This window comes from Jaculus jaculus, chromosome 12 (genome assembly GCF_020740685.1).
Source record: "Jaculus jaculus isolate mJacJac1 chromosome 12, mJacJac1.mat.Y.cur, whole genome shotgun sequence".
Classification (NCBI taxonomy): Eukaryota; Metazoa; Chordata; class Mammalia; order Rodentia; family Dipodidae; genus Jaculus; species Jaculus jaculus.
This window is the reverse complement of record NC_059113.1, coordinates 26,559,239-26,571,213: the sequence shown is the minus strand read 5'-3', so window position 1 is coordinate 26,571,213 and position 11,975 is coordinate 26,559,239. Positions and strand designations below refer to the sequence as shown.

Below are 11,975 nucleotides of genomic sequence, written 5' to 3'. Positions count from 1 at the left end.
TGCAGGGCATTAGACACCATCTTTTCTAGTATGCACACAGGAAAAAGTTGGACTCCCACGATACTATTTGCTTGTTTAGTCTGCAAAGCAAGATTTGGGTTGAAAATCCAAAGTCCAAAGAATTTTTTTTTAAAGAAGCACTTTCCTTCCAGATACAACAGCGATGTTCCAAGCATTCTGCCCTCAGTGACTAGCTGAGCAGCCCAGTACTCACTCGCCCCTGGTGTACAACGGTCGCACTGTTTAGTAGAACGTGCACCAGTTGCTGCCGTCACTCGGCATCAGCCCTCCAGTGATGAGCAAAATGAGGTCAACAAACCACCAGATTCCAAGTCCTCCAAGTGTCAGCAGCTTCCCAACGGCTGTGCCAGTATGTCCCAAGCAGAAACGATCGACCCCAAAGCAGCCCAGGAAGAAGGAGTAGAGCAATGTGGTTATGAAGTAGTGTCCCGTGTACCTGCACAAAAGGGAGGAAGATGATACATGAGAACTAAACTCCAGAGATGGATGACAGTGACATGACTATTCTCTGGTACAGCTCAGTGGGCTCTTTCCTGATGGGTCAATCAGGTATTGCCACTAGGGAGACAAAAAAGACCCTCAGGAAAAACAAAACAACATGTTATACTTATGTGTCCTAGCTGGCCTGCAGGGGCACATGGGAAGGAGAAAAGGCTGGAGAGAAAACAATGAGGGGTATGTTCAAGCTGCTGCCTTCACTGGGGTTTCTGTAGGAAAACCACGGCAGGGTAGGTAAGTAAGCAGTTTAGGATTGGCCACTTGAATAATTCAGTGGTTTCTAAGCTATGGGGTGTTCTCTAGTGGCTGGCACCTAGCCCTGGCATGATAGAGGAAAAGGAAGAGCATCCTAAGTGTATGGGCCAGATATAGGAACATAGCTAAGAGTCAGTCTGCAAGTGCTAAGAATTTTCTAGCCTTAAGCCAGACAGTTTATCAACAAGAAAGATTTTTTTTAAATGTAAAAATATTTTAATTTACTTATATGAGAGAGACAGTGAAAGTGAGGGACAGACTAGGCATGTCAGGGCCTCTAGCCACTGCAAATGAACTTCAGATGCATGTGCCACCATGTGCATCTGGCTTGTGTGTGTTGTGGGGAATCAAATATGGGTCCTTAGGCTTTGCAGGCAAGCACCTTAACTGATGAGCCATCTCTCCAGCCCAGAAATATTTTTTAAGATGGCAGATATGTAAGATTTTTAAAAAACTTCTCTTTTTTTTTTTTTTTTTTTTTAGAGAGAGAGGGAGAATGGGTATACCAGGGCTTCAAGCCACTGCAAACAAACTCTAGATACATGCACCACCATGTGTATCTGGCTTACCTGGGTTCTGGGGAATTCAACCTGGGTCCTTAGGCTTCGCAAGCAAGTGCCTTAACTGCTAAGCCATCTCTCCAGCCCCTTAAAAGGTTTTATAATATACTCTCATAACTTCTTCCACCCTCCATTTCTACTTGGTTTGGGGTCTCATGAGTATTTTACTAAGGTACGAAGGGTCTCTAAGAACACCGACTTGGGCAGAAATGGCTAGGACCGGGTCTTATCAAGCACTCTGCATAGAAGCAGCGCCGGAGTCCGGGCTCTGTCCTTGTTGTGCAGCAGCTTCTTCTGCAGTTGGCTGGCTTTCTGTACACCCTTCCTAAGGAAATGCTCCTTCTGGAGGAAGTGCTCCTTCCAGAGGAAGTGCTCTTTCTGGAGGAAGTGCTCTTTCCGAAAGAAGTGCTCCTTCCAGAGGAAGTGCTCCTTCCTAAGGAAGTGCTCTCTTTCAGTAGCCAAGTGATGCATTTTCAAGCACTCTTTCTGAGGCTTCTGTCCCTACACACTGTAAACATATCTAAACCATAGCCAAAGACTATCATTAGCTAATAATGTAAGTAAATTCTGTACCTCTCAGCAGAATTGACAGAAATAATCCTATTCCTTTAAGAGCAAGAGCAAGTAATTGTCAGAATGAGGAACCCCTGTTTCCATTGGAAAGCCCTGTTCCAGAAACACAAAGGCAGTTTTCACAGGATGGCTGCTGGCTAGGAGTTTTGGAGCTATAGCACTAGGTCTAGCACTATCACACCGAGGAAGACGGGCAGGCAGTGCTCAGCTCAGCTTCTAGACCAGGCGGCAGAGTATGTGCTTAGGATGTTTGAGGACCTGGGTTCAAATTCCAGCACCGCTCACACGAACAACAACAAAAGCAACACTTACTTTATACAAGGTTTGTTCTCTCGTAGGAAGGTCCTAGGACCAGCACATTCTATTCCATCTAGGGCTCGGCACTGGACTGCAGTGTGCTCCACATCACGGTAGGCTTGACCCCCAAACTGGAATGGAATGACCACCAACAAAAACCAAAATTACCAAAGTAAGTCACACAAACATGTATGTTTATGTTCATTAACAAAAGCCAACTCTGGCTTAAAATCACTCTTAACAAGACTGAGGTGAAGGAAATTCCAAAGCACAGCATTCCACGATGGTTTTGACTTGGTAAATGTATCGTTCTTAAACTTTTTTCCCTTTTATGACTGGCCTTTTCAATACTGTGATGGTTTGAATGAGATACACCCTATAAGCTCAAGTACTTTCAATGTTTGGTCCCCAGCTGGTGGCAATTTGGGAAGTACAGTCTTGTTGGAGGAGGTGGGTCTAGGAGTGGTGTAGCTCAGATTCCCCTTTGCCAGAGCTCAGCTCACTCTTGCTTTTTGGCACCCACTGTGGCAAGACATGATGCCCAACATCTGCTCTGCCATCCTTTTTTTCCCCCATGATGGAGTTTCCCCTTGAGACTGAAAGCCAAAATAAACTCTGACATTCTACCAGCTGCTTTTGGTCAGATATTTTGTCCCAACAATGTGAAGATAATTATAACATATATATATATTTTTAAAACCCACACTCAATTTAATTGTCTTCTCAAAGATAGACACAATGCTTTAATTATCTTGTATTTACAGGAAAAGGAATATATCTATGTCAGATGTCTGATGAATATCTACTATAAATGAACAGACTTAGGAAATAATTCTGAGTGTGATGTGCCTCTGCACAGGTTATTCAGTGTCACCATCAGGCATCTACAGTCTACTCCAGCATGTTTAAATTCTGACCCTCTGGATACCTCAACACCAGCAGAGAAAGCAGAACTATACATTTTTCACTGGCACCTGGTTGGTGCTTTACTACCATTTTTGTTGGTAGCAGGGGATGGAGAGAGTAAGTGTGCTTTCTCCTCATTCCTCCAGAGTCCTGCCAGTCAGGTGAAGAAGACTGAGTATGGGGACAGGATAAACTCTGTTTTTAATTAAAATATGCAAAGGTGAGATCTCTATGCAAAGCTGAACCAACTTTTATCAATTTCCAACAGAAAAAAAACTTCACTGTATTTAAAATATTTCTCTCTATATAATACAGTTAGAGTTGCCCTTTTGGTCTTCTTACTGTCAAGTTTATTCTTCTGTGTCTAATTTGAAAAAAAAAAGTTTTTCCATAAGCCTTTTAACACCTGGTTATCCTGTATTCTAATTATTACAGTGAGAGTCCACGGTGCAAAGGGAGGTATATGAAGTTTCTTGGGCATGTGCTGGGCATGGTGGCCCACACCTGTAATCTTAGCACTTGGGAAGCAGAGGCAGGAGTATTATGAGTTGTACACTAGCTTGAGGCAAAAGGAAAGGCTATGCACTTTCTAAAAAAAAAAAAAAGTGATGTTGAATTAGGCAGTTTCTAGGCTACATATGCATTTGGAGCAAAGCTCCTCTTGCTGGTGATGTTTATTTTCACCAGGCAAACAGCTTACACCAGGATATGTCAGCAATATCTCTGGAGGGGGTTAAAGCAATGAAGGGCATGCCCTGAAGAACAGCTGACTAAATTTTAGCTTCAAATCTGCCAATCTCAATGATCAAAAGAACCAAATTCAGGTTGGTCATTGCAACTAGCTGGTTTGAGCTCTTTCCTGAGGAAACCCAATGTACTGTTCAGCTACTGACCCTGGTCATGCTGGAAATTTCCAAAATAGTCATCTGGATGGAGTTCTACCAATGTACTTCTGTATACCCTTATGCTCTTCTGCAACAGTCTGCCAGTCTTCTCTAAGGACAGTTTGTGTACACAACGAAATAAGACTCACCTTAAGGCAACCATAACCAAGTTCTTGGAATGCAGTCGCATTTCCCATGTGATCCACAGGCTCCTCACAGTCTATGAACTCATCAGGCCTGCCAACCAGGAAGATTACCATCATCAGCCTTTTCTTTGCAAATTGCTGTTTTCATACACATAATCCATTTTTTCCCCTTCCTGGACCAAGGATTGTACCTAAGGCCTTGTGCATGCCTTGTAATAAACTATATTCCCAGACCTTAACTTTTTTTAAAAAAAAAATTATTTTGAGCCAATTAACCAGGTTGGCTGGCCTTGAATCCATTCTGCAACCCAGGCAGCCCTTGAACTTGAATCACTCTGCCTCATCCTCCCCAGTAGCTAGAATTAAAGGCCTATGCTTCCAGATACAGTTAAAAAAAACAAAACAAAAACATTTCTTTTGGCTGAAGAGATGGCTTAGCAGTTAAGACACATGCCTGTGAAGCCTAAGGACTCAGGTTTGATTCTCCAGGTCCCACATAAGTCAGATGCACATGGTGGCATATGCATCTGGAGTTCCTCAGCAGTGGCTATAGACCCTGGCTTGCCCATTCTCTCTCTAATAAATAAATAAAAATAAATCTTAAAAAAATTATTCAAGTTTTCTGATGCGCAATTTTACTCTGTAGACACTTTTTGAAGCCAAATGGCACTGTTAATTAAAGTCCTGCAGGTTAAGTTGATGACTACCAGAGTGACCCTTTGGTTGAGGAGGTGTTTCTAGTTCAGTGTGTAACACAGGTCTACTTCTGCCCTAGTTTCATCTCTTCCCTAGGGAAAAACCACCATAAGGCTATGGGGCAAAATTTCAACCGAAGGAGTCTCAGGTCTCTGCATTTCCCAGACGCTTTATTTCGTCAAACAGATGTTGAAAATGGTTTAGTTCTGCAGCGGTAATTGGTTCCCCGTTGCAGGGACACGTTATGTTCCCTGTTTGTACCTCAGTGCCTGGGGATTCTCCTTTGGCAAAACGGTGCGGGAGGAAAATGGCTCGAACCTTCCATCGCAGCGTAGGCCACTTTTCCCTAGGGTCCCACAGACACACAGAATTTCCCCTGCGTGGGATTTGTGGGGAACGTGCCATGGCCACCCACCCCCTTCCACCCGGTCTTCACGGGGAAGACAGTCTGTTCCCTTTTCCAGCCTCCCCACAGCACCTCTCCCTGGCCCCATCCCCATTCGGCCTCCTCCCACGACGGGGTGGCTTACAGGTAGGAGCAGAGGATGACCGGAGAGTGGGGGTCGCCATATTCCCAGCTCCAGGTACCTGACGCGCTGTCAGGGTGAGAGGTGCCTGCGGAGGTGAGCTCCAGCTCGGCGGTGGCGTTGTAAGAATGGCTCCGGGAGACACAGTGCAGCAGCAGCAGGTTCCCCAGCAGCAGGGCTGCCTGGCCACAAAGCAGCAGGTAACTCACCGGGCATCCCCCCAGTACCATCTTCCCGGGGGGGCCGAGATGACCCGGCCTCAGATGCTACCCCAGGCCCGGGTCAGTCAGGCCTCTCCGCGGAGCCACGCCCCTTGATGTTACACAGCCAACGGGCGTGCAGCACTACGCTCCGCCTACCGTTCTCACCAATCACAAGCCGCCGTGGGAGGGCGGGGCTGCGCTCTTTTCCTCTTCTAGGTCTCGCGCTCCTCCCGCTTCGTCGCCTGGTGTGTCAGCCAATCAGAATCATTCACCCAGAAGGAGGCGGGGCTGAGGGCGGGGCTTAAGGTGACTGGGCGGGGCCTGTTGGTGGGCTGGCCACGGCGGGAACGAGGTCCCTCTCGCCGGCGGAGACTGGATTTTTTTCTGTTTCCCTACGTCAGCGAGGCGGGAGCAATGTCGGGAGCGAGCCGGGGCCGCGGTCCGGTTGCGTCAGTGCCGCGCGCGCGTGCGCGTGCAGGTCGCGGGCGCGCGCACTCTGGCCGGCTCCGGGGGCCCCCGCAGGGCTGGGAAATGACCGAGGAGGCGGAGGCGACGACGGGGTGCTGAGCGGAACGTGCCGGCTCTGCGCGATGGGGTCGCGCGTGCGCTCCCCTCTGGGGACCCTCGGCGTGCCCTGGCTGCTGCTGTGTGGCCTGCTGGGCCCGGCTCTCGGGGAGTGGTCAGGTGGGTGTCGGGGATGGCTGGTCACTCGGCTGGGACTGCCGCGGTGCCCGGGAAGGAGGACAGCGACCCGAGCCGAGAGCAGCCTGCCCCGGCGGGCGGAGACTCCGCCGAGGATCCGCTCCTCCGCTCTCTCGCGCGGTGCGCGGCACCCATCCCGCCCCCCACCTGCCCCCGGGCACCCGGACTCCCGGGACCACTCCCACGGAGCTGCCCAGGGTCCTCAGCTTCACGTGAGGCTTCGGACGTGGAGCGGCTCCTGCTCCGGGACTTGGTGTCCCTGGGATTCTGGCTGAGATGGAACTTTCGCCGCAGGTTGTCGGATTTGAGATTTTGACGTTCATGTTACGATTGGACTTGAGGTGGTGGGTTAAACAGGGCAGGTTTTCCTTGGGCCTTTTTTTTTTTTTTAATCTTCTTGCTGTTGTGTTAGTAGTAAGAATACTTTTTTGTTGTTGTTGTTTGAAACCAAGTACTACATTTCTATAGCCAGCCTTTTATTTGTATGCATTCTGGGTTTGGATGGTCTTAAATCCGGACAGATAATCCCTGCTGTGTTTAACTCACGTGACTGTTGGCAGGAATAAAATCACTTATGTGAAGTAGTTTTTGAATTGTGAAACTTCCTTAAATATGTATCATATTTATACTGGAAATGTCGAAACAGAGTGGAAACACGTCCATCATCAACATTCTACTTACGGGAAATAAGCTATTTATTTACTTTTAGCTTTTGCATTAAGTTATTGTTAGCAATTCTGTGTTGTCTCTTCCAGGGCTGGGGAATGGAGAATGGAAGGCTTTACTAAATAGTTGCCTTGAGAGTTGTTCAAAAGTGGCGGTGGAAGATTTCAGTGTAGGAACGAATTATTTTTCTTATCTTTGGCTTCTTTTTAAATTAAGCCAATTTACCCCTGTGTGGTGACCTTGGACTTCAAAACACTGATTTTCTTTTTTTATAGGGTGCTGCTAAGTCTTCTGGTTAACACTTCCTTTCCTGTGATGTTCTACATGGCCAACATGTACTAGCATTTAAGGTGAAATAGATTATATTTTGGTAGATTTCATAATCTTCCACTTGGTGCTTGTAAATATAAACCAGGCTCTATTTTTAGGTCATGTTATTGCACATGTGCATATAGATGGATGGAGTATTTCTTTAACTGTGGCTGCAATAGGTTATTGCCAGCTACTCACTTAAGCATGAGTATACACCTTGACAATTTATCACACATTTACCAAACCTTTATTAACACTACCCCTCATGCCTGTGGAGAGGCAAATAGTGACCTCATGTCCTAAGTGTATGTGGGGGATGTTGGGGCAAGTTTTACAGAGGAAGTGACTTTTGAACTGAGCTAAATGTGTGATTTCTTTAAGTAAAAAGGTAGGACTGGAGAAATGGCTTAGTGGTTAAGGCACTTGCCTGCCGAGCCTAAGGGCCCATGTTTTGTTTCCCAGTATCCATGTAAGCCATATGCACAAGGTGGCACATGTGTCTGGAGTTAATTTACAGTGGCTAGAGGCCCTGGCACACCTGTTCTCTCTATCTGTTGCTCTCTCTCAAATAAATAAATGAATAAACAAATAAAACATTTTTTTTAAAAAAGGATGAAAGAGTTTTTTGAGAGAGTATAGAGATGTGTGAGAGTATTTAAGTTGTTGGGAACAGTTGGTAACTTTAGGTAGCATATATGTAAGAGGGAGAGATGGGATAAGACAGCAAAGGTAAAAGCTGCTACCAAAGATAGGCAGGGTCCTGCGCCAAGCTACGGGGTTCTTGGGTAGTGAAAGTTTTTAAGTTGGTGTGTGACTTAATGGAAAAATCTGAAAACACAGTGAGGATTGGGTCTAGGAGGCTGAGAGGAGAGACTGTGAGGCCATTTGGGAGGTGTTGGCAATGAGTGCAGTGAGTCAATTTGTATTTCCTGAGGGGGATGATCTTTCAAAATCAGCTCAGGCTTTGGAATAGAGAATGTTTAAAATATGTACTGAAACATCTTTTGTTATTTTTATGAGGGAGAGAGGCAGGGTGGGGGTGGGTGGAGAAAATGGGAGTGCCAGGGCCTCTAGCCACTGCAAATGAACTCCAGAGGCAGTGCCACCATGTGCATCTGGCTTACATGGGTTCTGGGAAATTGAACCTAGGTCCTTAGGCTTTTCAGGCAAATACCTTAACCACTGAGCATCTCTGTAGTCCACATCTTCTTAAGGAAAGAGAACTCTGAGCCCTCATAAATACAGTCCACACAACAGTTACATTGTAGTTAAGCAGGTTTGGGTAGGATTTTTTTTTACTACAATTTACAACATTGTGTCAATGAGGATATGCAGTCAATTTCTGAGTAGCTGGACCAACAAAAGTAACATTATGAAGTATAACAAAGGCAATCCTGACTTTTCTCTTTGAAGGTAGTAAATAGGATGCACAGATTTATACATTTTCATTTAATAGATATGCTGGTATTATAAACAAAGTGAATTTGAAAGCTTACTCATGGTGAATCATATACGAAGAGCTTGGGTCCATATCAGCCTCATTTTCAGTCAGAAGATTAAAATTTTTTTTAAAAGATTTTATTTTAGTTATTCATTTATTACAGTCAGAGAGAGAGAGAGAGAGAGAGGGAGAGAGAGAGAGAGAAAATGAGAATGAGAATATGGCCACATCAGGGTTGTAAACGAACTCCAGACACATGTGCCACTGAGTGCATCTGGCTTATGTGGGGCCTGGAGAATCAAACCTGGGTCTTTAGGCTTTGCAGGTTAACCCCATCTCTTCAGCCCTGTTTTTCTTTTCTTTTTCTTTTCTTTCTTTTTTTTTTTTTTTTTTAAGAGAGAGCAAGAGAATTGGCACATCAGGGCCTCCACCACTATAATGGAACTCCAGACACTTGTGCCACCTAGTGGGCATGTGTGTCTGGCTAATGTAGATCTGGAGAGTAGAACATGGGTCCTTAGGCACCTTCACTGCTAAGCCAGTTCTCCAGCCCAGTGAGCAGATTTTTAATTAATTTTGTAAATTAGTGCACAAAATAATGGGTTTTGCTATGACATTTTCCTACTGTTTGTCATTGCTCGTATTCACCCTCCTCCATGACCCTCTTGTGTTCTTCTGTTCCCCTCCCACAAGTCCCCTTCCCTCGAAATAGCCGCTGCCTCCTTTTTTTTTTTTATAAAAAAAAGTTATTTATATATTTGAGAGGAAGAGGGAGGGAGGAAAAGGGACAGAGAGAGAATAGTTGCACCAGGTCCTCCAGCCACTGCACACAAACTCCAGATGTATGCACCACCATGTGCATCTGGCTTATGTGGATCCTGAGGAATTGAACCTGGGTCCTTTGGCTTTGCAGTCAAATGCATTAACTGCTAAGCCATCTCTTCAGCCCCACCTCCTACTTTTATGTCATATGTATTTAAATCTTGATTCCACATACGAGAAAAAGCATGTGACATTTGTCTTTCTGGCTTATTTTGCTTAACATGATGATCTCCAGGTCCACTCATTTTTTTGAAAAACTTGTATCTTATTCTTCTTTATGGCTGAATATAACTCCATTGTATATGGATTTTCTTCATTCATCTGTTATGGATATCTTAGCTGATTTCATATGTTAGATGCCAAAAAGTTAAATTTAATATGGCTGTGCTGTGTAGGAGAGTATAATCTTTTAAATTTAAAAGTGGTTTGGTTTTCAGATTTTAAATTTTTCTTAAAACTGTAATCTTTAAAAATATTATTTATTTATTTGCAAACAGAGATAGAAGAGAGACAGAATGGGCTTACCAGGGCCTCTAGGCATTACAAATGAACTCCAATCACATGTGCCACCTTGTGCATCTGGCGTATGTGGGTACTAGGGAATTGAACCTGGGTCCTTAGGCTCTGCAGACAAGCACCTAAAATGCTGAGCCATCTCAGCCCAGTTTTCAGATTTTTAAGTAAATGAATGTTCAAATTGGTTTATGTTCAACTGGTTTATGAGTTTTGAAAACTAGTTTTAAATTTTACTTTGCCAAATTTGGCTATTGATTGTTGTTAGTGGACATTTTGTTTTACTGCAGAAGGAACCAAAAGATTTGGTAAGCTGTGTGTAACTTGAAGCTTTCTCTTGTAATAGTGGCAAACTCTAACGTGATGTAGGTAGCCTCATGATGTTCCTTTTCTTCCTTGACACTTGGTACTGTGTGTGTAGTCTAGAGCCATGGAGTGGCTCTGGGGTGATTCCAGCCACTGAGTCTGTTCTTACACTGCCTCATGAGTGATCTAGCCTCCTTGCTTTCCCAGCCATGAATCCCATAATGTGAATGGGGGCAGTATGGACCCAACTAAAGTTAAATTATACTATGTTGTTTGTATGTTAGAGTTTATTTTCTATCTTTTCAATTTTGTGTGTGCATGCACATTTATATGTATTTGTGCGTGTGTGATTATGGGCACATATGTCCTACAACATGTGCATGAGGGTCAGAGGACAACTTTTGGGTTGGTCCTTGCCTTTCTACCTCATTTGAGGCAGTGTTTCTCTCTCTGGATCTCCTTCTGCTATTGTTCTTTGCTGGGAACTTCCAGGAAATTCTTCTGTCTCTATCTCCCATCTTGACATCTATCAGTCAATCAGTGTGCTGGGATTACAGAAGCCCCACATGGCTTCTGGCTTGCTTTCTTTCTTTCTTTCTTTTTTTTTTTTTTTTTGGTTTTTTGAGGTAAGGCCTCACTCTAGCTCAGGCTGACATGGAATGCATTATGTAGTCTCAGGGTGGCCTTGACCTCACAGTGATCCTTCTACCTTTGCCTCCCAAGTGCTGGGACTAAAGGTGTGCGGCACCACGCCTGCCTGGCTTCTGGCTTTTGAAGTGGACCTAGGGATCAAACCTGGGTACACCAGCCTGAGTGGCAAGAACATTAATTATCAAGCCATCTCCCAGTGCCTATTTTTCATTTTGTAATATTTTGAAATATGATGTTTTAATATGATAAATATTTCCACAGTGATCATGGAAGAAATAATGCTTGAGGGTAGGACCAATACCCTCACAAACCCTTTACTTTGAATATTCTCCTAAAAGTTAATGAAACAGAATGACTAAGTGAACCAGCCTGAGAAAGTAATTTAGTTTGGTCAGTTTTAAACTATGCACTTGTGTTTGAATTTGTTCACCTTTATCTTAACATAAGAATTTCGGTTCTACTAACTCTTATGATGAACATGTACAATGGGGCAAATCTGGTTCCCAATGTGACACATGGTTCTTATGCTGAAATTTTTTACAACTCACTTTAGCATGGTTTTTCCCTTTTCCTTTAGTATTTGGTTAGAACCTCTGGGCAAGGAGATCCTGATTAGTCTGTTGGGCATACTCACATCCATTTGTGAATAATTACCTAAGTCCCATCCCAGTTTAGAGAGGGGAATTTGTCATTGCTGATAAAGTAGCAAGTGTGAGAGCTCTGAGGATTTGTGCAAAAATTGACATGGAGGGCTGGAGAGATGGCTTAGCGGTTAAGCGCTTGCCTGTGAAGCCTAAGGACCCCGGTTCGAGGCTCGGTTCCCCAGGTCCCACGTTAGCCAGATGCACAAGGGGGTGCACGTGTCTGGAGTTCGTTTGCAGAGGCTGGAAGCCCTGGCGCGCCCATTCTCTCTCTCCCTCTATCTGTCTTTCTCTCTGTGTCTGTTGCTCTCAAATAAATAAATAAATAAAATTAAAAAAAAATTGACATGGAGTA

The 11,975-nt window shown here is 44.6% G+C and overlaps 2 protein-coding genes across 2 annotated transcripts in view; one reads left to right on the top strand and one right to left on the bottom strand.

Annotated features, from left to right (window-relative positions):
- On the bottom strand, positions 1–5,675 carry Tm2d2 (TM2 domain containing 2). The gene is made up of 4 exons (XM_004668973.2): positions 5,367–5,675; positions 4,144–4,231; positions 2,220–2,335; positions 1–457 (listed from the first exon to the last, which is right to left on the bottom strand). The coding sequence occupies exons 1-4, from the start codon at positions 5,591–5,593 to the stop codon at positions 244–246; spliced, it is 645 nt and encodes a 214-aa protein (XP_004669030.1). The 5' UTR covers positions 5,594–5,675; the 3' UTR covers positions 1–243.
- A 430-nt stretch (positions 5,676–6,105) lies between these two features.
- The window catches only part of Adam9 (ADAM metallopeptidase domain 9), a 99,516-nt gene continuing 93,646 nt past the window's right edge, over positions 6,106–11,975 (top strand). Inside the window, exon 1 of the mRNA XM_045131546.1 lies at positions 6,106–6,250. Coding sequence (XP_044987481.1) covers positions 6,157–6,250 — 94 coding nt within the window. The 5' untranslated portion in view covers positions 6,106–6,156. The remainder of the gene's footprint in view (positions 6,251–11,975) is intronic.